At 38.8% G+C, this 25799-nt stretch overlaps 1 protein-coding gene across 3 annotated transcripts in view; it reads left to right on the top strand.

The window, feature by feature from the left end:
* The window catches only part of LOC132889593 (regulator of microtubule dynamics protein 2), a 107725-nt gene extending 82831 nt beyond the window's left edge, over positions 1–24894 (top strand). For 2 of the 3 annotated variants that reach the window (XM_060926259.1, XM_060926258.1), the window contains exons 6-11: positions 9613–9688; positions 13319–13396; positions 17158–17256; positions 19533–19586; positions 21295–21375; positions 21493–24894. In XM_060926259.1, the coding sequence (XP_060782242.1) occupies positions 9613–9688; positions 13319–13396; positions 17158–17256; positions 19533–19586; positions 21295–21375; positions 21493–21540 (436 nt within the window). In that variant the 3' untranslated portion in view covers positions 21541–24894. Of the gene's footprint in view, positions 1–9612; positions 9689–13318; positions 13397–17157; positions 17257–18429; positions 19140–19532; positions 19587–21294; positions 21376–21492 lie in introns of those variants that run through there. The other variant, XM_060926260.1, reaches the window with a different exon arrangement.
* The last annotated feature ends 905 nt before the right edge of the window (positions 24895–25799 follow it).

Here is a 25799-nt window from a genome sequence, read left to right as displayed (position 1 = left end):
AATGATTATATAATAATTTTTTCCCACGCCATTCTGTGTAAGCTTGAGTGCTGTGTATAAAATTCCCAGGAGAGCAGCCTTTTCTGAAATAATCAAATTACTCAAAACGTATAAACTCATTCACAGGAACTTGTATGGTGCAGTTAGAAATGTGTTGTTAAGGAAGAAAAGCTCATCAGTGATATGGTGAAGGTTTCTGTAAGATGTTTCTTAAACATTTTATGGTCGCAGTGCGTTGTAACAGTATATTTCCCATCACAAGAGAGTTTAAAGGACCGAGAAGAAATGGCTGTTTGTCTTAGCAAAATTGATTTATTTTTTATTTTTTTAAACAAGATCAAAGATTATAGTAACATGTTTAAAAAAAATCCATGAAATGTAATGAGTTAGAATGATATTTGCCCACGAAGCTTATTTAGATGGAAAACCCCAGATTCCTAGGACAAACGTGATAAATCTGCAATGCATTTAGACAGTCAGAAGTTGTTTTGCAATTGGCTCAGACATCTTTGGGTCAGTACACACCTCCACAGGCGTTGCCAGAACATGACAGCTATGTACTATGGTTCAGTATGAGCACTTCACAGACTAATAAGTGAAAACAGATAAAACTGAATTACCCTTAGGATTGTTGAGCAATGGTCTTTCTTCTTCTCACCTGTACATTCTGATAGGAAACTGTATTAGTAATCGTTTCTGGTATGCATCCTTGTCATTAACTTACCCTCTGACTTCGTTCAAAATTTATTAACAATGAATCATGCTGCTTCTAAACGTTATTCATCTCTGCAATTATCTAGGAGATGGTGCAATATGTGTTACGCACATTTTCCTAATATTCTGATTTGTACTGATTGTAGTTGACAGGGTTTTTTTTTTTATTCCTGACTTTATGCTTTGACTAATAAGAGAGACACTAGTGTTCTTTTCAATAAAACATTGCTGCAGGTGATTGCTTTAAGACTGGAATGGCACCTCCTAGAATTTCATTATAATGTTTACCAAAATGTCTATATTATTCATCATTTTTGGTGAAATCCAACATTTTAGCGAATCAATTGATCAAAAATCTTAGTGCATTATTGCACTTTACTTTTACGTAAACTGTGTTCAGTGAACAGCACAGCCTGCATGAAAATCTCCTTTGAAGCGTATGGCAGGTTCAAGTACAATGTGTTTTAATGGTAGCAAAGACTGACGCCTATTGAACAACGCCAGTGGGAGTGTGGGTTTATTGGACAGTACACTTGTCCTGCCCAGGCACACGACTTCTCCATGTGATTTTATTAGGAGATACAGTATCTCAACAGAGCAGAACCTCGGTCTACTGCAAGCCAAGGCATTTTGTAATCGATTTTGAAAAAGGAAAAGCGGGAAAATCAATCAGGGCCACAGTGGTGTAGTGATTAGCACTCTCACCTCACAGTAAGAAGGTTCTGGGTTCGAGACCAGCGGTCCACGGGGGCCTTTCTGTGTGGAATTTGTATGTTCTCCCCGTGTCTGTGTGGGTTTCCTCCGGGTGCTCCGGTTGGTTTCCCCCACAGTTCAAAGACATGCAGTTAGGTTAACATGAAGTCCCCTTGAGCAAGGTACCTAACCCCTAACTGCTCCCCAGGGGCTGTAGTGTGGCTGCCTACTGGTGTGTGTGTGTGTGTGTGTGTGTGTGTGTGTGTGTGTGTGTGTGTGTGTGTGTGTGTGTTCACTGCATCAGATGGGTTAAATGCAGAGAATGAATCTCACTGTGCTTGAAGTGTGCATGTGACAAAGGTTTTTTTCTTCTTCTTCACAAGCATTGGGCATAACCAATACAACAACTTGTATTTCTCTTGAAAAAGAAAGAAACCACTGGTGTACTAACAACCTGACACTGATCAGCAACAGCAGTTGATAATAAACATTCAGTGCATTTACATGCACATAGAGAAAATCGAATTTCTGCCGTTGCTCGACTGAAATCGAAGTTCTAAATGGCATGGAAACACCTTAGCTAGGCTGAAATTGAACCGAACTTGATTTCTCGTAATCAAGCTACACGACCTAGATTATGCGATTTTTGCCGAGCTACTCAGTGCATGTATACCCTATCGAGCTACGGAGTCGAGCTGCTTACTTCAGCACTGCCCCTTCCGGAAGTGACGAGTGACGAGACCACAAGTGGGAAACACAACAGCCTCGGTCGAAAAAAAAAAAAAAACAGCCTCGGTCGGCATGACACTTCACCTTAGCCGCCACTTTATTAGGAACACTTCTTTTCGTACATGCAAACTACAAACACTTCTTGTGAACACGGAACTGATAACTTTGTTTATACTCTTGAATAGCTCTTCTTCATGACGACAACCGGAAGTGTACCAACACGATGGGGCATGTAGCGCCACCTGTGGCTCGGGTGCACAATGTACCTCACACAATAGCTCGATTTCCTTGTGTGCATGTAGGATTGGATTTCTCTGGCACCCCTGCTGGGACCCTTTGCTCGATTACCGACAGCAGCTCGATTTGGATGTGCATGTAAACGTACTGATTGTGAGAACTGTGAAGAAAAATCCAAAAGCCAGTGTCGGTGGCATCACCAACAACCTCCACAGGGCAGGGGTGATGTTATCACAATCCACCTCATCAGCTCAGCTGGCCGTAAGGCCGATGAACTATTGCCATGGCGTGGCGTCCATCGTCCACAGTTCAGTTAAATCATATCTCCTCCATCAATTTTCCACAAAGTTCCGTTCCAATTGTTTTGTTTGAAAGAACTCCTCACTCTGCACAAAATTTGGTGGTTGTTTTTGTCAAATTTTTTGCTCACAAGTTAGTACTTCGGCCAAATTAACGAATTCTCACTATAATTTTATCTTCTCTCTCATTTCTCATCCTATTTCAGTTCTGATCAAAATTTTGGGTAGATCTCTTGAGGAACAAAACTTAGTCGTTTGTTTGTTGACTTTCCTGTTGTAAACAATTTGTTTATTTTCAGTTAAATCATATCTCCTCCCTCAATTCTCAATGGATTTCAGTTCTGTCTGTTTCATTTTGAAAGGACTAGTCATTCAACACATGGTCATTGTATTGTCAAATTTTTGCTAACAAACTGCTAATTAGGTCACATTAACGAATTTTGGGACTTCTCATTAGAATTGAATCTCCTCGCAGTTCTCACCCAATTTCAGTTCTGATTGATGTTTTTGGTAGCTCTTCCCTCAGGGAACAAAACTTGGTAATTTGTTTGTTGATTTACTTGTAAACAATTTGTTTACAGCTTTGTTTCTTTTCAGTTAAATCGTGTCTCCTCCCTCCCTCAGTTCTCAATGGATTTGGTTCTGATGGTTCTGATTGTTTTATTTGGAAAAACTAGACCTTCTGCACAACACTTGGTCATTGTATTGTCAAATTTTTTGATAAGTTAATAATTAGGTCAACTTAACAAATTTTCTTCTGACTAGAATTGTATCTCCTCTCTTTTATCATCCGATTCCAGTTCTCATTGATGTTTTGAGTAAATCTTCCCTTGGGGAACAAAATTTAGTCCTTTGTTGAAGTTTAACATCTCCAAAACAGCACGTCTTGTGGGGTGTTCCTGGTATGCAATGGTTAGTACCTACCAAAAGTGGTTCAAGGAAGGACAACCTGTGAACTGGTGACAGTCATGGCTGCCCAAGGCTCACTGATGTACATGGGGAGTGAAGGCTAGCCTGTCTGGTCTGATCCCACAGAAGAGCATACTGTAGAACAAATTGCTGAAAAAGTTAATGCTGGTTATGATGGAAAGCTGTCAGGACAAACAGTGCATCATAGCTTGCTACGTATAGGACTGCATAGTTGCGGATCAGTCAGAGTGCCCATACGTGACCCCTGTCCACTTTCAAAAGTGCCTACAATAGGCACGTGAACATCAGAACTGGACTATTGAGTAATGGAAGAAGGCATCATGTGGATGGCCAGGTGTGTGCGTGTCACTTTCCTGGGGAAAAGATTGCACCAGGATGCACTATGGGAACAAGGGAAGCCAGTGGAGGCAGTGTGATACTCTGAGCAATGTTCTGCTGGGAAACCTTGGGTCCTGGCATTCATGTGGATGTTACTTTTGACGCATACCACCTACCTAAACATTTTTGCAGACCATGTACACCCCTTCAGCAGCCACTGGGGTTGCACAAACCAGTGCATACTTAGCGCTGGTCCCAAGCCCAGATAGACTGGGGAGAGCTGCATCAGGAAGGGCATCTGGTGTAAAACCTATGCCAAACCAAATATGCAGAACAGATCTGCTGTGGCAACTCCTCACGGGAGCAGCCGACAGATGATGTATACCCCTTAATGGCAACACTATTCTGTAATAGTAGTGGCCTCTTTCAGCAGGATAATGTTCCCTGCCACACTGCAAAAATTGCTTAGGAATGTGACAGAGTTATAGGTGTTGATTTGGCCTTCAAATTCCCCAGATTTCAATTTGATTGAGCATCTACGGGACATACTGTACAAACAAGTCCAATCTATCCTTGACTTGCAAGTGACGTCAAAGCAAAGTAGAAATTCGGATGTCGGCCATGTTGGTGGATATACAAACACTGGGTAAAGCGACATTCCATACAAAACAGTCATGCGTGCGCAACTCTGTTTTTCCACTGCTTTAAGCGTTCTTTTAGCTATGCCATATCTGAAATGGTTGGTCACAACAGTACTCGTGACTGTGGCACGTTCCGATTTTTTAGAATTCCGTCCGTGATTCGGAAAGAGGGCGAGGGAACTCTGAGGCTTAGTACGGAAAGGAGACAAGCACAGCTGAGCAACATCGGCAGGGCTGATCTAACAGAGGCTAAAACCAAAACAGCTCATTTTTGCAGTAATCATTTTATCTCAGGTGAGATTCAAAAGCTTTCTCGATAATATCATAGAAGAATTTTATTTCGTGTTGCTAGAATCTTGCTATAAAATGAGCGTTCTCTTGTCGTGGTTCACTCGGTCATTGTTATTTTATAATTATAAAATTATAATTTTAGAGTGGCTGACCTGAAATAAAATTTGTGAGCCATAAAGCTAGAGACTTGTCAAAATTTCACACTTCGTCTGTTGTTTACACATGGAAGTAAACTAAATGCAAAAGAAGCCCTAACTTACCCTTGCAAGTACAACTGCTTTGTCATCGTTGACTGGTTTAATTAATAAGGTATTTACCGATCCAGAGACAAAGAAGTTATAGGCTTCCATGGATTTAAGCCTTCATTTAAGACTTGTTGACCCACAAAGTCTGCCAAACCGGATAGAACACGATGTCTGGGTACTCGATGGTTGGTAGAAGCATCTTATTCTCAGAAAAGTCTGACTTTTTTAAATAATATGAGTCAAAACCCACACATATCTATCTTATCTTTGTATTGAATCTTCACTCGAATGTTCAAATCGTGGTACTACTGAGAAAATTCAGCATTGTTTATGGACACACTTTCAGCAGCTGCCATCGTAGTTGCTTTGTATATCCACCATCATGGTGGGCGCTCATAACGTAGCACATTTTGATCATGTAGTTGCAAATCATCTATAGATGCCCCATCTCACAAATTACCCAAGACCGGACCTTGTGGGATAAAATTAGCTCATGTTTAAAGTCACTTAAATTCTGTAAAGCTGCTTTGCGACAATGTCTATTGTTAAAAGCGCTATAAAAATAAACTTTACTTGACTTGACTTGAAATTACAGGACGTAAAGGATCTGCTGCTAACATCTTAGTGCCGGATACCACAGCACACCTTCAAAGGTCTTGAATCCATGCCTCAATGTGTCAGAGCGGTTTTGGTGGCACAAGTAGGATCTACACAATATTAGGCAGGTGGTTTTAATGTTATGGCTGACCGATGTATACAAGTATAGGTAATCGTATGGGGTAGAGTAAAATTAAGGATTAATTTCACGAGTGATTTTTGAAGCGACTTGGGCAATTTCAAAACTTTGAAATTACGAGTGAAATTGATCCTTGATTTTACGAGGAACCATATGATTTTGTTTATAATGTATAGGGCCAAATTCATACTTCGGAAGCCATTCAAGTTCACAACATTTGTCATTCATGTTTTCTGAACCAATCAGGATGCAAGACTATCTTGCACGTTTGAATCAGTTTCTAAAGCGTCTTTCATCATGACACGGCGACACGACACAACACGAGGATTTTGAAAGTGGTTTACAAAATTTTATTAGAACTACTTCTTTACAAAAGCCGATTGCTAAATGCAAGAAAACTCTGTGCTTGATCTAAAAGGAATTACAAATACCATTCATCGTTATAAATTTAACCAAGTAACCAAGCAACAAACTAGCCAATAGCATTTCAGAAATACGGCCCCGTGTTAAGGAAAAACCCCTCCTTGATTGGCCAATCAGAACTGAGTAATTTGGCCCCATGTATTATAAAGTATTGGAACAGCAAGGTCAATTATTTGTTTTTACAATACAATGAAGACATTTGTGTTTGAGATCAAAGGATGAATGAGATAATGCATCAGTATTCTTTCATTTCCGTGTGTGTATAAAATGTTAAACATTTTTTAAATATTTGTTTCAGAAACAGGTTCTGTCTAGCACTCTAAATGGTTCTTTGCTTCATCCCTCTGCAACCTTTAAATAATCTCTATAGCATTCCAAGAAAGAGCCTTAGAACAATCAGAACCATTGACCCTCTAAAAATACAGTTGAGACTCTTTTATCGAAGAGTGCGGAGGCTTTTTTTTTTTTAATTATTTATTAAATAACAAATTATATCCCATCACGGACAATAAGGTAGGTGTCCCATCCCATCGCATATGGGAGGTCACTGCCTGAATCCCGTTCCGTGTCATGGGTTTTAGCAACAACCATAGAAACATGTCATTATTCCTGCTAATGCACTGCCAAAATGAGATGCCAAAACCTACACTGCTAACAGTTTTATTTGGAAGTAAATCAGTTCTGTCAGTCATTCTTCAAGTTTTCTTCACTCGTGTAATACTGACAAGGTTAATACAGGAACACCAGAATTAAGCCAAGTCAACGATTCATGTGGCACTTGCAAAAAAAAATTATTATTCCTTGGATGCAGTTTTGTTTTTTTATTGCAGCTACGCTACAACGTTTTCCTGCAAGCTGAAGAATGATAGTTTGAAACCAAAAGATAAGCCCGTTTATTCTTCACTGTTTTCGTTTTGGGAGCAGCAGGTTGATTAGAAATGGTATGTTGAATTCAAGTGAAGGTCAGGGTTAGCCAGTCACCTCCCCAGGAGAGCTTTCTGCAAAAATAAAAAAAAAAGTTTTACTTCCTCCTGAGCAGAAATCTGCACCAGGACCACCTCTACGAACAAATGCACAAACTGACTTACATGCAGACACATGGGCTTACACACAGAAATTGAGTCCCCTATGCGTCCCATCGCCATTTCTGTGATTGACATTGTTTTCATCTCTTGATCCTGGGTTTAAAAGGTGTTTGTACTCAGGATGTACTGTTTGAGTGGGACTACCAGCAGGATTAACTTTGCTGTGGTGGCAAACCTTTGGTCACCTCATACCTCCTTCTCAAAACGATCTTTAAAAGGATAGTTTGGGATTTTTGACATGAATCTGTATGGCATCCCCATCAATAGTGTCGTGCAAACACACTGACTTACGCCTGACAGCATCCTGTGAGTCCAGTTCTTGTCCAGTTTTGGTCCAGACGAAAGTAGTCCGGCAAGTTTGTTGGGGTCACGAAAGTAAAACGTTTTTCGTCTCAAAACAGTATGTGTTCAAAAGAGTGATATATTTGCATCACAAAACCGTTGCCAAATAAAAAGTCAGACCTCGAAATCGCTTGGCACTATTTTCTCTCCCTTCTTATCACTGCGCGCTGCCGCCAGGTGACAGCCACAGCTGTTTCATTCATTGTTTTAGTGATGGGAATTTCGGCTCTTTTTCGGGAGCCGGCTCTTTTGGCTCTTCTTACTATAAGGAGCCGGCTCTTTCGGCTCTCAAACGGCTCCTGAGATTTTATTTTTGATTTAATTGCTGCAATTAACTAGTTAATTAATTACATTATTATTTATATTTTATCAATAGGATGTTTTCCATTTTATTTTTTAGTTTTTGTAGCCATTGTAAAGCTTTGTAAAGTATAGCAGTGTAACAATGTTCTAGCTATAGAAATAAAACTTACTTACCAATTAATAAATTATTTTCTCACAAACATAATGCAAAACTGTGTTATATTACCAATATGAAATACACAGAAGACATCAACTGTTTATCCTTTATGGCTTTATTTCACACTCGACCTTGAACAAAATGCCACAAAATAAATTATGAAGTATAAATCAGGCCTAAGAAACTATGAAGCAAAGTTGGAAATTATTTTAACAAACAGAACAATGTGCAACAAAATATGTGGCATCTTGAGCGCATGTAAAAAGAGAAAAAAGTGCCGCACTCTGCTCCACCAGTAATGAGAAGCCGCTGGAACAGCAAATATGCTCCTGTTATAATGACTGCTGTCTCGTTGTATACCGCAGATTAATCTGGCCATGCCAAGGCGGTTGCCGACCGAACCTGTCAATTTATGAGCGACAATTTATATCATGAGCTTTAGGAATTCACGGCAACAAAACAATGATCATGGTTGTCAAATAGACAATCATCCTTCAGCTGAGCTGAACTCTCTCTCTCTCTCTCTCTCTCTCTCTCTAAGGCACCTAAGGACAAAAAACTAATTCGGCTCCCCAACTCGGCTCCCACCGAAGAGCCAGCTCCCGTCGTTCACTTCAAAGAGCCGGCTCTTTGAACCGGATCGTTCGCGACCGACGCATCACTACATTGTTTACTGCTAGCAAAGTTAGCGACAACATGTCTGACTACGACGGTGAAATGTGTGCGGAGATTCAGCCACATCTTTGTTGCTACAGCCTGGATAGTCGCAAGTGCGCACCATTTTCACAAATATATTATTGTATAGGTTATAGAAGGTGATAAATTTGTCGCTGTTCTTGCTCTCAAATTAGCTTGTTAGCGCCGCTGATCTGAACTCCTAATCACTGCCAAACAATGAGAAAGGTGTTGATTCCTGCGCAGATGTCAACATGACAGCAGTGATACCGAGGGAGAGAAAATAGTGCCAAGCGATTTCGAGGTCTGACTTTTTATTTGGCAACGGTTTTGTGATGCAAATATATCACTCTTTTGAACACATACTGTTTTGAGACGAAAAACATTTTACTTTCGTGACCCCAACAAACTTGCCGGACTACTTTCGTCTGGACCAAAACTGGACAAGAACTGGACTCACAGGATGCTGTCAGGGGTAAGTCAGTGTGTTTGCACGACACTATTGATGGGGATGCCATACAGATTCATGTCAAAAATCCCGAACTATCCCTTTAAGCATGCCATTGAGCATATGCATACACACGTACACAAAATACTGACTAAGCAGTCAGGCACTTTCAAGCCTTGCTGTGGATAGACACATGGGGTACAACCATTTCCCATGAAGGAGCATTATGTGACATGTCTTTACTTCATGCTTTTGATCAGATTAGTAATGGGAAGTGTTTTGTGGGGGGGGGGGAGAAAATGGGTTTATTATTATTATGCATCTACCTTTCCTTTTGTGTCCCTAGGTATGCCATTCTATGTGGACTTCTGTCAGACTATGAATCTATCCAGAATAAGATAAAGAATGGCTATCTCTTCAAGGTAAATCTAATAAACACAAATGTAATTGCTTTTTGAACTACAGTACCAGTCAGAAGTTAATTAGTGGAATTTCTTCCCTTCTTAATTCGAGATCAAACAGTAAATAAGAACAAGACCGTCAATGACGGCGTAGCTAACTCTGGCCTCATCTAGTCCAGAAGGAACGAACTAAAGTGGGCCACCTTGCGCAATAAATGTTGCACCCTAGGAATACCGACCTATTTGCCTGAAAGAATCCAAAACGGCACAGAGTTGATTTGGGAAGAAGCAATTTTTGGTGAACTGCTCATTAAGGCTTAATTAGTCCATAACTTCATTAATAATTGTAATTAAAGGTAGACTGACTTTCAGATTTTTCAGGTTCAGGTCATAAAAAGAATTTTCCCTGACACCCAATTATTTTCGTTTAGTGGACCGAAAGCTACTGAATTCAAATCACAGACTTCCAATTTTATTTGTTTTTGTTTGTTTGTTTGTTTGTTTGTTTGTTTGTTTGTTTGTTTGTTTGTTTGTTTGTTTTTAAAATAGAACAATTAATGAATTTAGGGCCCTAAATTCGCCGCTATTTTTTCTCGCTTCACCATGATGCAATACAAGATACTGTGTCATGCATCATGTAGTGGGCTTTCCCCATTCATGCAAGGCATTTTGGGATACAAATTTGAAATGGTCGAGAACAATGGAGGATGTGAATGAAACGTGAAAGACCGACTACAGTAACAGAAAGCGAGAAAAAAAGATGTTATGTTGCGAAGGAAAGGAAACGCAGGACCAAACTAAATATCGGTGGTCAGTGAGCACCTCGGTGTGATCAGCTGTTTGTCTAGCGACAGAATGATGTAACTGTCAGTGCACAGTCAAAGGTAAACCTGTAGATGTCAGTAATGCAACACTGTGGATGCCAGCTGCCGTAAAACCCAAAAGAAGATGATAAACCTGTGCATACGCACACGGACTTCCTCTGTTTGCTTGACTGCATAAAGCGAGTGATTTCATGCACATTTGCTCGGGAATCCCTTCACATTAAATAACTTCTCAGTCACAGAATGGCCTGTTTTTTGTTTGTTTGTTTGTTTGTTTGTTTGTTTTAAAGATATTACAGAAATAAACATACATCACAATGATCAAATTTCAGAAAGAACTAAATTTCATTGATTTATGAAATCGAAAGGTCATCTACTTTTAAGCAAATCTGGGTAGAAGTTATATGCATCCGAGGTACCCTTACCTTCATGCCAGAAAGAATCAAAATCGGTGAAGAATTGATGGAGAAGAAGTGATTTGTGTGGAAACTGCTCGTTAGGGCTTAATTACTCCATATTTTCATTATTAATTGCAATTATGCAGATTTGGGCAGAAGCTATATGCACCCCAGGCAGACTTACCTTCCTGCCAAAAAGAATAAAAATCGGTGAAGAATTGAGAGAAAAGAAGCGATTTTCGTGAAATGTGGACGACAGACAAGATATGATGACACATTGGCCGGATGAGCTAAAAATACAGTAAATAGCCCTATTCTACAACTGTAGTAATCTATATTATGTCAAGAACGGCTCAACTAAATAAAGAGAAATGATATCCATTATTACTTTAAGACATGAAGTGTCTCTCTTTTAATTCATAAAAATAAAGAAAAACCATTGAATTAGACAGTGTGTCCAAACTTTTGACTGGTACTGTATACTGGGAAACAATATACAACCCCGATTCCAAAAAAGTTGGGACAAAGTACAAATTGTAAATAAAAACGGAATGCGATAATTTACAAATCTCAAAAACTGATATTGTATTCACAATAGAACATAGACAACATATCAAATGTCGAAAGTGAGACATTTTGAAATTTCATGCAAATATTGGCTCATTTGAAATTTCATGACAGCAACACATCTCAAAAAAGTTGGGACAGGGGCAATAAGAGGCTGGAAAAGTTAAAGGTACAAAAAAGGAACAGCTGGAGGACCAAATTGCAACTCATTAGGTCAATTGGCAATAGGTCATTAACATGACTGGGTATAAAAAGAGCATCTCGGAGTGGCAGCGGCTCTCAGAAGTAAAGATGGGAAGAGGATCACCAATCCCCCTAATTCTGCGCCAACAAATAGTGGAGCAATATCAGAAAGGAGTTCGACAGTGTAAAATTGCAAAGAGTTTGAACATATCATCATCTACAGTGCATAATATCATCAAAAGATTCAGAGAATCTGAAAGAATCTCTGTGCGTAAGGGTCAAGGCCAGAAAACCATACTGGGTGCCCGTGATCTTCGGGCCCTTAGACGGCACTGCATCACATACAGGCATGCTTCTGTATTGGAAATCACAAAATGGGCTCAGGAATATTTCCAGAGAACATTACCTGTGAACACAATTCACCGTGCCATCCGCCGTTGCCAGCTAAAACTCTGTAGTTCAAAGAAGAAGCCGTATCTAAACATGATCCAGAAGCGCAGACGTCTTCTCTGGGCCAAGGCTCATTTAAAATGGTCTGTGGCAAAGTGGAAAACTGTTCTGTGGTCAGACGAATCAAAATTTGAAGTTCTTTATGGAAATCAGGGACGCCGTGTCATTTGGACTAAAGAGGAGAAGGACGACCCAAGTTGTTATCAGTGCTCAGTTCAGAAGCCTGCATCTCTGATGGTATGGGGTTGCATTAGTGCGTGTGGCACGGGCAGCTTACACATCTGGAAAGACACCATCAATGCTGAAAGGTATATCCAGGTTCTAGAGCAACATATGCTCCCATCCAGACGATGTCTCTTTCAGGGAAGACCTTGCATTTTCCAACATGACAATGCCAAACCACACACTGCATCAATTACAGCATTATGGCTGCGTAGAAGAAGGGTCCGGGTACTGAACTGGCCAGCCTGCAGTCCAGATCTTTCACCCATAGAAAACATTTGGCGCATCATAAAACGGAAGATACGACAAAAAAGACCTAAGACAGTTGATCAACTAGAATCCTACATTAGACAAGAATGGGTTAACATTCCTTTCCCTAAACTTGAGCAACTTGTCTCCTCAGTCCCCAGACGTTTACAGACTGTTGTAAAGAGAAAAGGGGATGTCTCACAGTGGTAAACATGGCCTTGTCCCAACTTTTTTGAGATGTTGTTGTCATGAAATTTAAAATCACCTAATTTTTCTCTTTAAATGATACATTTTCTCAGTTTAAACATTTGATATGTCATCTATGTTCTATTCTGAATAAAATATGGAATTTTGAAACTTCCACATCATTGCATTCCATTTTTATTTACAATTTGTACTTTGTCCCAACTTTTTTGGAATCGGGGTTGTAGAGTAAAAAAGCTAGATGAGGTATTACATGTATTTTGTCAGAATTTTGTGAAAGTATTCCATAAATGTGCCCAAAGCAGGCAGTGAGCGCTACTTTCCCCAAGCACAAAGACAGAATAAGCGAAGGAGAGAGAGGACTAGATCAAGGTGATGCAGAGTGCTAAAGAGAGGTATAGGGTCTGAATGACAGGTCAGAGTATGTGGTTCAGTACTTCTGTGAATGTCTGCATTCATTTGTTGTGGTACTTCAGAGCAGGAATGAACAGGTCACATGATGTCATGGATCTCTCTCTTTTTTTTTTTTCCTCCTGTCTCCCTCAAACAAACAGGATCATTTGGATAGAGCCATTGAGCTGAAGCCACAGGATCCGTTGTCTTATTACCTGCTGGGCCGCTGGTGCTATGCTGTGAGTATAAGTGAAGTCACACATCTGTCATTCTGATGCTGTCAGCATTCTATAATAATAAACTTTCTGAATCGGGCTCAGAAGAAATTCCATTAAAAAAAGAAAATGCATGAAAGAGAAGAAAAGTAGAACGTTTTGTTCACTTGTCGTAGCGCCAGAATAAGATTTTTCCACTTCTTCCTATTTTAGGTTCTGCATTTCATACATCTCATCTCATCTCATTATCTCTAGCCGCTTTATCCTTCTACAGGGTCGCAGGCAAGCTGGAGCCTATCCCAGCTGACTAGGGGCGAAAGGCGGGGTACACCCTGGACAAGTCGCCAGGTCATCACAGGGCTGACACATAGACACAGACAACCATTCACACTCACATTCACACCTATGGTCAATTTAGAGTCACCAGTTAACCTAACCTGCATGTCTTTGGACTGTGGGGGAAACCGGAGCACCCGGAGGAAACCCACGCGGACACGGGGAGAACATGCAAACTCCACACAGAAAGGCCCTCGCCGGCCCCGGGGCTCGAACCCAGGACCTTCTTGCTGTGAGGCGACAGCGCTAACCACTACACCACCGTGCCGCCCCATTTCATACATAAAACACTCTTTTCCAGTAGAATGTACTGTTGCTTACTGCATTTTAATTATAACAAAGTGATTGAATTCTCAAATCAGAAAGTGTGTCTTAATTTTCTGTACCAACAGCTCCGACAGCAGTTCTGACTGTAACAGAAATTATTAACAAAGATACTTCATGACAAGCCATGTTATACCACCCAGGCATGGATTATTTTAGTTTAGTATAAATACATAGGTGAATATAGGAAATCAAGCGCACTGATTGGTCAGGAAATTCATACTATTTCTTGATAATCACCTCAAGCGACTCGGCGAAATGGCAGCCAATCACTTTGTCACTGTATGTAAGTGAGGAAGAATTACAAATTATGAAAGAAACCGCTCTTCCTAAAAGCACTAAAGATGCTTTTAGATCTTTGGGGTTAATCAGAATGGCTTCTTTAATGACCACTGTATGAATGTGGTTAATTCTGAGTGCAGTCATGTGCCCCATTAGAAAAGGTTGTACACACTTGCGTACTTGGGTTATTGTCATTTTTTTTTCTTTTCCTTTTTTTCCTAAAATGCTTCTTTGTCTTTCACTTTAATTTTGCTGGTTGCTAAGATCTGACACAAGTTATTTTGGTTTCCTTTTTTTCTTATTTTTTTTAACATTACAAAAGCCGATTTTAACAGGGGTATGTAAACTTTTGCATATAAAGAAGTAGCTGGAGAAGGTTTGTCTTTAGTGATGTCCAGAGGTGGACAAAGTACCCACTTCATTACTTAAGTCAAAGTACAGATCCCACTGGTCAAATGTTACTCCGATACAAGAGAAAGTTGTCCAGTCAAATTTTTACTTAAAGTACTGAAGTACCTGCTTTTAAAAATACTTAAGTATTAAAAGTATATTTTCTGTCAACGCATCGTTGTGTTATTGCCACAACGCTTACAAAACCTAATGCCCTTACCAAAGACAGAAATGTGAATTCAGGTAATGAACGCATGCTGTGCCATCATGGTGGTTTAACATTAAGCTAGCTAGTCAGTGAAGCTCCACCTGACATTCTAGCAAACTCTTTTCAAACTCAAAATCATATTGGGTAGCTAATGCTACTAGAAAAGAGAGATTTCTACATTGTTTATTTGGCAAGATTATGCTTAAACCTATTTCTGAAAGGACTTCAGATAAGTTAATGTTATTCATCTTAGCGTAACTCAGTTTTTACATACTAACTAACAGTGTACAAGTTAACTAGCTAGGTGTTAACGTTAGCCGTGAACAAGGCTGTCACAACTTGGCGGGCAAATCTATAGAAAGTCGTCTGACTAACCAGACTGCATCGCTATTGCAACATTATTGCTAGCTCTAAAAGCACAGACAACTTCATTACAAGCTTTCTCTTGGAATAAAACATTTACATACCTCAATATGCTTCCACAGGTTGGACAGCGAGTTTTTGTAGGCCGTGATGTGGTTCGTTTTCGGCAAACAAAGCAAACATTTAAAATGAAATGAATCTTTAATCCTTTCAGAAAACTGAAACATGGGTTCCAGGTATAGCCATGGGTGTGTGCATTCCCCAGAAGAACCGCCTCCTTCCATTCTGCCATCAACTGATCGTGTTCAAATAATGCTGCTGAAAAATCATTGAACTTGATTTTATACAGTCTATGGATGTGACGTGACCCTAGTGATTACTGATGGGCTGTCTCAGTGTCACCTGCGAAAAAACCAATCACGTTTTAGAAAAGAAAAGAAAAAAAATCCACTTTCAAAGCTGCTTCATAGTAACGAGTAACGAGGATCTTGATAGAAATGTAGTGGAGTGAAAAGTACGATATTTGTCTTTCAAATGTAGTGAAGTTAAAGTCATAACCTTCCAAAAAAAAAACCAAAAAACTTAAGTACAGATACTCGAAGTATACTTAAGGACAGTACTCAAGTAAATGTACTTCGCTACTGTCCACCTCTGCTGATGTCTAAAGCCAATATGCACAGTATTCTTGTTGAACAAATATCTAGTATTAAGCCTGATGTACATCTGTACACCTCATATTGCACCTTCTTACAAAGAACAAAGACATAACAGTTCCGGTGCTGGATTTTTCCTGGAAATGAGCTAAAACAAACTGTGTATGTGCATGCATGTGCAGTAATGTTTATGCAACATTATAATTATTGTTGAATGAGTCAAATATTTAAAAGTTTTTATTAATATCATCAGATAGGATGAATTTGTTCTATGACCATGTTAAGTGTTTTCAATGTTTTAATTCTTATTAATGTAGCTTATTCACTTTAGCTTATGCAGATGTTTCTCTGATAGTTGTTCTGTATCGGTTAGAATATGCTGCAGGCTTTTCTTCCCGTCAAACAACCAAACAGCATCCTGTAATGTGATCTAATTTTAGAGATCTGATCAAGGGCTGTGTTAAATTCACCCACGTGCAATGAACCGGTGCTACAGGTGCTCTAGCCCCTGCCACTTTTCTGTTTGCTGTCCAAAGTGCCCTTTTCATAGGGACTGTTTTTTTTTTTTTGTAAAAGATAAGTTAGCTCCAACATCAATATTCTCTACAATTTGACAATAATATATGAAATTATAGATTTATAAAATAACATTTTTCTGTGTAAATGCGGGCATCAATCCGTGACGTCATGCATTCAGTGAACCTCCGTGCAGAAAGCGCATGCAGGCGGTTGACAGTGGGAGACAGTGCGAGGAACGGCATGGTAAGGTCACACTGAAAGTCTCCTTTCATTTCTTATCTGAACATGCAATATTGTGCAGCTTAGAACACAACAGTAAATGCATAGGGTTGTTTATCATTTAATGAAGCCGCCTAGGCTATATTTAAACCATTTGCTCCATCCATTTCATTAACGTCGTGGCAGATTCGGAAACTTTAGTTTGAACGATGGCGTTAATAACATATTCTAGCAGCTTCGAAAACTTAAGGCTGAATGACGATGTCCACAACATATTCTATCAAGACACACAGAATGTTCAGTTGCAATTGAAATTTAGTTTTGAATAAAGTTAACTTGTGTGAAAAATTTGTTCCAAGTGCCCTTTTTTGAATGTTGAGCCCCTGCCCCTCCAAAGGTCTTTGCACGGCCCTGGTTAAATTCCTACCAAGCCATGTGTGGTTGTGTGGATGGCCTCACGTGAGTCTGTGTTTGTGTATGGACGCATGCAGGTAGCCCAGTGTACATGGATTGAGAGGAAAATTGCTGCTACATTGTTTGGAGAGCCTCCGAGCGCAACAGTCCATGATGCCCTGCAGAACTTCCTTAAGGTACGCCACGCTTGCTGAGTGGAAACTTTGTAAGTTGGGGAAAAAAAAAACAACAACAACTCGGTAATCTTAAAGATAATGCAGGTTTGTGCATGTTTAAAAGAATAAGTGTAAAAAAGTGGCTGCAGAGTCAGTCATCGCCATTTGGATTGTTACTTATTTTATTCCAATGCCGTTATTTACAAAATAAGTTAAGTAGCTTAAAATACAGTAGTCAGTGCTGCATCTGTACAGAGCAGAGCAGTTTTAACAAGACCGTCAATGACTGCGTTGCTCACTCCAGCCTTGTCTAGTCCAGAAGGAACGATCTAAAGTGGGCCACCTTGTGAAATAAATGTTGCAAGCTATATACACTATATAGAAGCTATATACGCCCTAGGAATACCTACCTATTTGCCAGAAAGAATCCAAAACAGCAAAGAATTGACCCGAGAAGAAGCAATTTTTGTTGAACCGCTCATTAAGGCTTAATTAGTCCATAAGTTCATTAATAATTGTAATTAAGCATATCTGGGTAGAAATTATATGCACCCTAGGTATCCCTACCTTCATTCCAGAAAGAATCAAAATTGCTGAAGAATTGAGGGAGAAGAAGCGATTTGTGTGGAAACTGCTTGTTAGGGCTTAATTACTCCATATCTTCATTATTAATTGCAATTAATCATTAAGCTAATGATTAATTAATGGTCAATTAATGATATACAATTTATGCATCAGATTGAAATTGTAAGAATGTCTTCATTTAATGCGCTTTTTTTTTTAATATATAAAGTTTTCATAAATGACTTCTCCACAAAATAATGAGTTGGTAATGAGTTATGGATTGCGTCACAAGCTGGATTAGATCAGCTATATTTGGGAGCAGAGAAAAGCTGAATAAATTTTTTAGGCAGTGAGCCCCCGTTGATCATTTGAATATTATCTTCAAATTTAACAAAGATGGCGCCGGACGGATGACGGGCAGCACATTGATGGCATTAAATTCATCGCCTGTCGACCAGATGAGCTAATAAATTTAGTTAATAACTTATTACTAATAACCATTTTAAAATGTAGAAACGTAATTTATTATTGCCATTTTAAGCATTTATCATTGTTCCCCATAATTTCAAAGTTAAAGCCCGGTTTCAGTAATGCAGCTCATTGACTCTTCCCACCATTTGCTTTGTGCAGGAGTACAGAGGCCTGTTTGTTTAGTGATGAGTAGGGATTTACCCCTCCATTGCTTCCGCGCCCTGTTAAAGACCAAACAGGATTTCAGTATTTACCATGATTTTAACAATGTTCTCATATTTGATATGGTTTATATACTAAAGAAATAAAAATCACTCCTGGCCAAGACACTGACTTGCATGCCTCTTCCTTGTCTTGTGTATCTCTGCCATCAATTTTGATTTAAGTGGCATGTGTTGTAACTTGTTGCACCTCACCTGGAGGCCAAGAGCTGTCTCACTTTCTAACAAACATCCTGTGGAGTTGGACAACATCCCCTGGGTGTAGTTAGCTAGAAAAACAGAGCTTCAGCACCAAGAAACAGGTTCAGGGTGAAAATCTTCTAATGTAACCAAAAAAGATTGCCAACCAGCTTTCATTCATCTGAAATCTCAGTTAATCCTGTCATTCTAGCTCACAGCTACTCAGTCTGTTTAAGCCTGAGCTGAATGAGAAGATTATTTTTAAGACTCGTTCTGAATGAGAAGATCCTTTGTAAGACTGGGCTGAAGGACAAGATCCTTTTCATCAACATCCATGAAGCTCTGCATCTGTCTTCCTTGACCAATGTTCAGCCAACAGAAGCAGTGTTATATGTGAGACAAAGCTAATGTTTTAATTTCATAAGTGATGGTTGGAATGGCAGCAATTTGAAACATTAGGGAACATGTCAAGTTTAATTAGAGGAATATACTGGGATGCTCTAGTGTTTCTCTTTCGTACTATGGTTAAATTGATGCAAATGTAGATGTAGGTTATTTATTGGTTGTATGCATGATTGTTTTCAAACTCATTAAACACACAAAACTTTTTTTTTTTAAGTTTACGCTTAAGTGTGTGTTTTTTCGTTACTATTGCACTACTTTATCCCAAGAACCAAAACCACGAAAGCCCAAAACACTGAATCCGTGCATACATGTATGTTCCAAAGCGCCAAGATTAATATTATTGGTTTACATCAGATTTACTATTTTCAGCTGCACTGTGATGTTATAATCAGCTCTTTAATCATATTTAATAATACTATTCTATAAAAACTCATTTTGTTGTGCTTACTTTCACAGGCAGAGGAGATCTGTCCAAAGTACTCTAAATACAACTATGTGTTTTTAGCAAAGGTAAAAGATCCTAAACAAACATTTTCATATACAGTACCAGTCAAAAGTTTGTACAACCCTGCTCATTCATAGGTTTTTCTGCATGTTGACTATTTTCTACATTATAGAACAATACTGAAGACATCAAACTATGGAATAACTTATGGAATATATTATGTACTTATTGACTGAGTGGGAGGGCCGGATGGGAAAATATTTGGCTCAAGGTCATGCTGTACAAATGACCGAGAGCCAAATATTTTCCCGTCTGGCCCAACCGAAGTCAGTCAATAAGCATTTTATTATATGGCCTTTTTTAACTAACATACACAGTGGAAAATAATGAACGATGGTGTGCGAAAAATTAATCAATCAATTTTTATTTGATTGACAGGAAATCATTTATATGTTGAATCACCTTTGCACAAGTTTGAAAGAACAGTTTGAATTCTATAAAATACTACTGACTTTACTGTTCTCTCGAAATAAAAACGATTTTAAGATAACATCGTTAGTAAAAGTCAGTTCAAACTTGGGTCAGCTCATGGAGACATCATCAATACAAGCCTATTAAGTCTACACAGAAGAACTTCGATTTGAAAACAAAATAGTCCAGTCGGCAGTCGAGTCATTAGGTCTGTGTCTGATAAATCATCTGGAAAATAAAATTCACTCTCACTGTGCTCAGTTGTGTTGCTCATTTAACAAAGTAACAATCCACCTATCATCCATAACCGCTTATCCTGTGCAGGATCAGCAGCAAGCTGGAGCCTGTCCCAGCTGACTATGGGTGAGAGGTGGGGTACACCCTGGACAAGTTGCCAGGTCATCACAGGGCTGACGCATAGAGACAACCATTCACACTCACATTCACACCTACGGTCAATTTAGAGCCACCAATTAACCTAACCTGCATGTCTTTGGACTGTGGGGGAAACTGGAGCACCCGGAGGAAACCCACGCAGACACGGGGAGAACATGCAAACTCCATACAGAAAGGCCCTCGCCAGCCGCTGGGCTCGAACCCAGAACCTTCTTGCTGTGAGGCAACAGTGCTAACCACTACACCACTGTGCCACCTCAAAGTAACAATTCAGAGCAAAATGAAAACCGGGGAAGCGAGGGAAACGGGTTTGGGGCCGCATACGGCTTTTTCTGGACCATATTCAAAAATCCGTATCTGCTCAGTCATGTGAATTTTCTCAATGGTTTTATTAAAAGCGCGTGTGCGGGTCTGTACGGGTCATATGATAAATGGAATTATGTGGTAAACAAAAAGTGTTTAAAAAAAATCTGTTTCATATTTTAGATTCTTTAAAGTATCCAGCATTTACCTTGACACTTTGCACACTATTAGCATTATCTTAACCAGCTTCATGAGGTAGTCACCTGGAATGCTTTTCAATTAATAGCTGTGCCTCGTCAAAAGTTAATTAGTGCAATTTCTTACCTTCTTAATTCATTTGAGATCAAATAGTAAATAATAAACATGCAGTAAATAGCCCTATTCCACAATTGTAGCAATCTACATAATGTCAAGAACCACTCAACTAACTAAAGAGAAACGACATCCATCATTACTTGGTCATGAAGTGTCTTTTAATTAATAAAAATAAAGTAAAACCATTTAATTAGAAGGTGTGTCTGAACTTTTGCCTGGTACTGGATCTAGATGTTTTTGTTGTTTTTTGAGCCCACAATGGTGGTATGTATTTCTTCATTGATTTAGTGCTATAAAGACTTGGGCCAGAACAACCAAGCCAAGCTGATGTGTGATGCTGCATCTGATATGAAAACAATAACTAAAGAGGTGGGTTAATGGAATGCATACTGTCTGATCTTGTCAATTTTCATTGAGCATATTTCAGTTCTGGTCTGTGCATATTTCTGCCTCAAATGTTCTTCATCTTTGTGTTGTCTGTGACAGGACGAGGAAGCACAAAAGGAGCTGGACTCTCTTCTCTTGTCACTTTAGTCAGAAACAGAATCCACAGACTCTGTCACCTCTACTTTTACGGCACAGTTGTGACGATGGACTCAAGTTGTGACCATATAACTGTTATTTTGAATTTCTCTAATTTTTCTGCTGAATGTAAAAGACTAGCACATTAAATACAACTGAACTTTAATCAGAAATAATGTGCAGCAGGACATATGCCACAAACTATGAGGCAATATATCATGCTTCAATTTATTACAGATCAAAGTTCACTTGTGACCATATGACTGTGATTTTGGTATCCTTCCAGCATTATGCTGACTGGAGATGACGCAGTATTTAAGGACGACTGAACTTTAATGGAGCATGATCTTTTGCCTCATAGTTTGTTACATAGGTCATGTTAACACAAGTCATGCCTTAAAGGTCTCCTAAATTAATATTACTCCCCATACGGTTGTGGACAAATCATAAATGTCTTAGCTAGTCCACTGTAAGAGTAAAAGCTCCAGTGTCCTTCCCAGTCCCAGGCTTTTGTGGCCTGGAAAACTGACTAGGCTAAAAAGTGGTAGCTAATAGCATAGGAGCTTGTTCGCTAGGTGTGTGTGTGTATATATAATATATATATATTGTGTGTGTATGTATGTATGTATGTATATACACACACACACACACACACACACGTGTGTGTATATATGTGTGTGTGTGTGCATATTTTATATATATACTTAAGGAAATGAAAGCATCTATTATTATTATCCTTTTTCTAATGTAGCACACCATGTGTGCACCTTCAACACAAAAAAACAAGTCTATTAGATGTGACATTCTCTCATGGCATTCAGTATAGTATAGTTTAATTGGAGTGTGTGGCTCTGATTCAGAAAAGACTTCCATTCATCCATGCACTAACCTGCATAGTAAAAACCACCTAGTAAAGATCAGCTGGATCACATCTCTGTCGATTGTGTGTAATGCAGCGGGTGGTAGGATTTTGATGTATCCATTATAGTTACAGCATTGAGACTTGTAGCACCACCATTCAGCACAAACACAGCTACATACTGAATGAAACTTTCATTTTGTGAAAACCCGTAAGGGATAGGTTTTTTTTTCTTTCTTTCTCTAAATGTTGAACCCACTTGTCCACCCTACCCAACCAGAGCAATGTACAACATACTCAGAGCAGCAGTTGGGGGATTAGATGCCTTGGGCACTTCAGCCATTCCTGCTGGTCCACGGAATCAAACCAGCGACCTTTTGGTCCCAAAGCTGCTTCTCTAACCATTATGCCATGTTAGACCTGTTTATGCATTCTAAGCACAGTACTGCATTTTAGTCAATTATATTTTGATATTCATGTTTGTACTACAGAGCTACACATCACCAGTAGATTAATAGAACACTAATACCATGGCAGGGTACGTTTTCTCGTTCCTCTTTTCTTGACCTTATGGCCAGTGTTCAGTGTAATTCAATGCAGTTCATTGTATATTAGCTTCCACCACCTCTATTCTTTCTTCTCTATTTCTGCCCTACATTTTCACACAGGTCTAATGGTTCTCACTTTTTTAATCCTTGAAAGACTATCAAATTTATTTGGGAGTATATTAGATCTGTTTTGCAGATTTTCATTTCTTAATGTGTTTCTCCATTTGCGCTTATATCTGCATCGCTGTCTCAACAAACTGATTACTGTGTCAAGAAAATGCTGAATTATCTTATTCTGGTTTTGTTTTTCTTGTACCAGGAAGGTACTGGTTCACAATGTTTATACACAGTAATAATTTTAGCTTTGTCTTGTAAAATAAATATTGAAAGGAGCTGATGCTATTATATTTTAGCCGGTTTCACTTGGGGGTGAAGGGAATTGTTTTTCCAAAGGTTTTTTTGTTCATTCTGCGTATAATGTTCAATGCTTTTTAAAAAATATATATAAAACTGTACATAATGTGCATACAATCATTCTTGAGGGGGACATTAATCATAATCGTAAAATATGACATCTGTAAAACTTTTGGACATTGATGAAATTCTGCTGTTCTTGATCTGGAGACTCTTTTGTATCTAAATAATGAAGGACATCATATATGGTCCCAGTTTTGAGTATAGGCTGTATGTATAAGTGTTAACATAAATATGATGATGTAGAAAAGCTCCTGTATGTATGCCTAATTAAAACTGACTCTTTACAGCTAATCAGTTCCACTAAAAGTGCAGATGAGAGAAGAATTGTTGGCAGGCCTCTGTCAGAAACCAAAAGCCACATACACTTATTCCACACAATAAATTTGCTACTTTTACAGAACAATTAAGCACTGATGAGAATTACTGTTTGCTTTAGTACAACATTTATTGCATTCCATTATCAAGTGTAGTGAAATAGAACCAATAATAGAATATTAATAATTGAACATTTTTAGAATAAATATTTTGAATTAAAAATTTTTAAAATCATTTCTCCTCAAACATTGTCACAGCTTCTGTTTTGGGAACTGGATATTAAAATGTATTGCTTAGTGCACATGAAATTTGTGTGAGAATCCTTTTAATTTTTTTTTCCCGTTTTTGTATATTTTTCAGTTTTACCAAAGAAAGGGAGGAGTGTGTGAGTATCATGTGATAACATGGGAATGGGAGGTAGTTTTCTTTCTTTTGTTTTTCTTTTATTCATTTGTTAAGTGTGTGTCTTGTAGTCCAGCAACAGCAATGTATATTTAATTGTAGATTATTCTATATGAACTCTGGAATATATTTGTAAAATGTGAACCAGTGGCAGCCCATGTTGTTGAGTTAAAAATTGCACACCATAATTGTACGTACGTACACACACACACACACACACACATAAATAAATGGAAAAAAAAATTATTTTTATATATATATATATATATATATATATATATATATATATATATATATATATATATATATATACACACACTACATATTGCTAGGGTGGCATGGTGGTGTAGTGGTTAGCACTGTTGCCTCACAGCAAGAAGGTCTGGGTTCGAGCCCCATGGCTGGCGAGGGCCTTTCTGTGAGGAGTTTGCATGTTCTCCCCGTGTCTGCATGGGTTTCCTCCGGGTGCTCCGGTTTCCTCCACAGTCTCAAGACATGCAGGTTAGGCTAATTGATGGCTCTAAATTGACCATGGGTGTGAATGGTTGTTTGTCTCTATGTGCCAGCCCTGCGATGACTTGTCCAGGGTGTACACCGCCTCCCACCCATAGTCAGCTGGGATAGGCTCCAGCTTGCCTGTGACCCTGCACAGAATAAGCAGCTACAGATAATGGATGGATATTGCTATATTACAGTGTTATTAATTGCATTGAACTATATGAATGTAATGTGAGTTGGATGAATAAATTGTTAGATTGTATTTGACTTATTCTGTCTGTAACTTCCAGGATTGAGTTTGGTAATCTGTTTGAGTCATTTGCAGTCATTCATCTTGATAAACCATAAATATACTTTCTCCTCTCCCCAAAAGGAAGGCCTGATATACATTTTTTGCAAACCAGAAGTGTTTGAAGCTGGAGCCGATTCTGAAAATCGGGAATAAGCTGAAAATAATACAAAGAAAACTAATCACGCAGGGCAGGCTGATGTTTACTACTGCTCTCTCTCTCCCCCTCTCCCAGCTTTTCTCTCTCTCGTGCAGTGGACGTCTGGAACAGGAAGTAATTACACAGCATGTTGACAGAAGGCCATCACTGCCAAGCTATCAGCTCCAAAGGGAAGTGACCTGTTCACTTCTGTGCAGCTACTTTCCCTAAGTGGCTGTATATATGAACACTACTTCAAAATGCAGAGTTAATCAGTGTCCAAGCCTGACCTCCACTAACACTTTCAATCCAAGGCTCGAGTTATGCTCTCCATTTTGGGCATTTTTAAAAATATTTAATATAAATTATTATACATTTTAATGTGTATTTTTTATCATTTGAAATGCTATGTTCATGATACAGTGGCATGCAAAAGTTTGGGCACCCTTACTGAAAATGTCTGTTACTGTGAATAGTTAAGTGAGCAGAAGATGAACTGATCACCAAAAGGCATAAAAGTAAAGACAACATATTTCTTTTCAGCGTTTTTTACAGGATTTGTATATTATTTTTGTTTTGTGCAATTGGAGAGTGAAAAAGGAAAAGGAACACCATCTAAAAGTTGCAAAAGTTTGGGCACCCAAATACATTTGAGTTCTCAGGTAACTTTTACCAAGGTTTCAGACCTTAATTAGCTTATTGAGCTGTGGCTTGTTCAAATTCTTTGTTAGGGAAGGTCAGATG

Source organism: Neoarius graeffei, chromosome 7, assembly GCF_027579695.1.
Source record: "Neoarius graeffei isolate fNeoGra1 chromosome 7, fNeoGra1.pri, whole genome shotgun sequence".
NCBI classification, from domain to species: Eukaryota; Metazoa; Chordata; class Actinopteri; order Siluriformes; family Ariidae; genus Neoarius; species Neoarius graeffei.
This window is presented reverse-complemented; position numbering and strand designations above follow the sequence as displayed.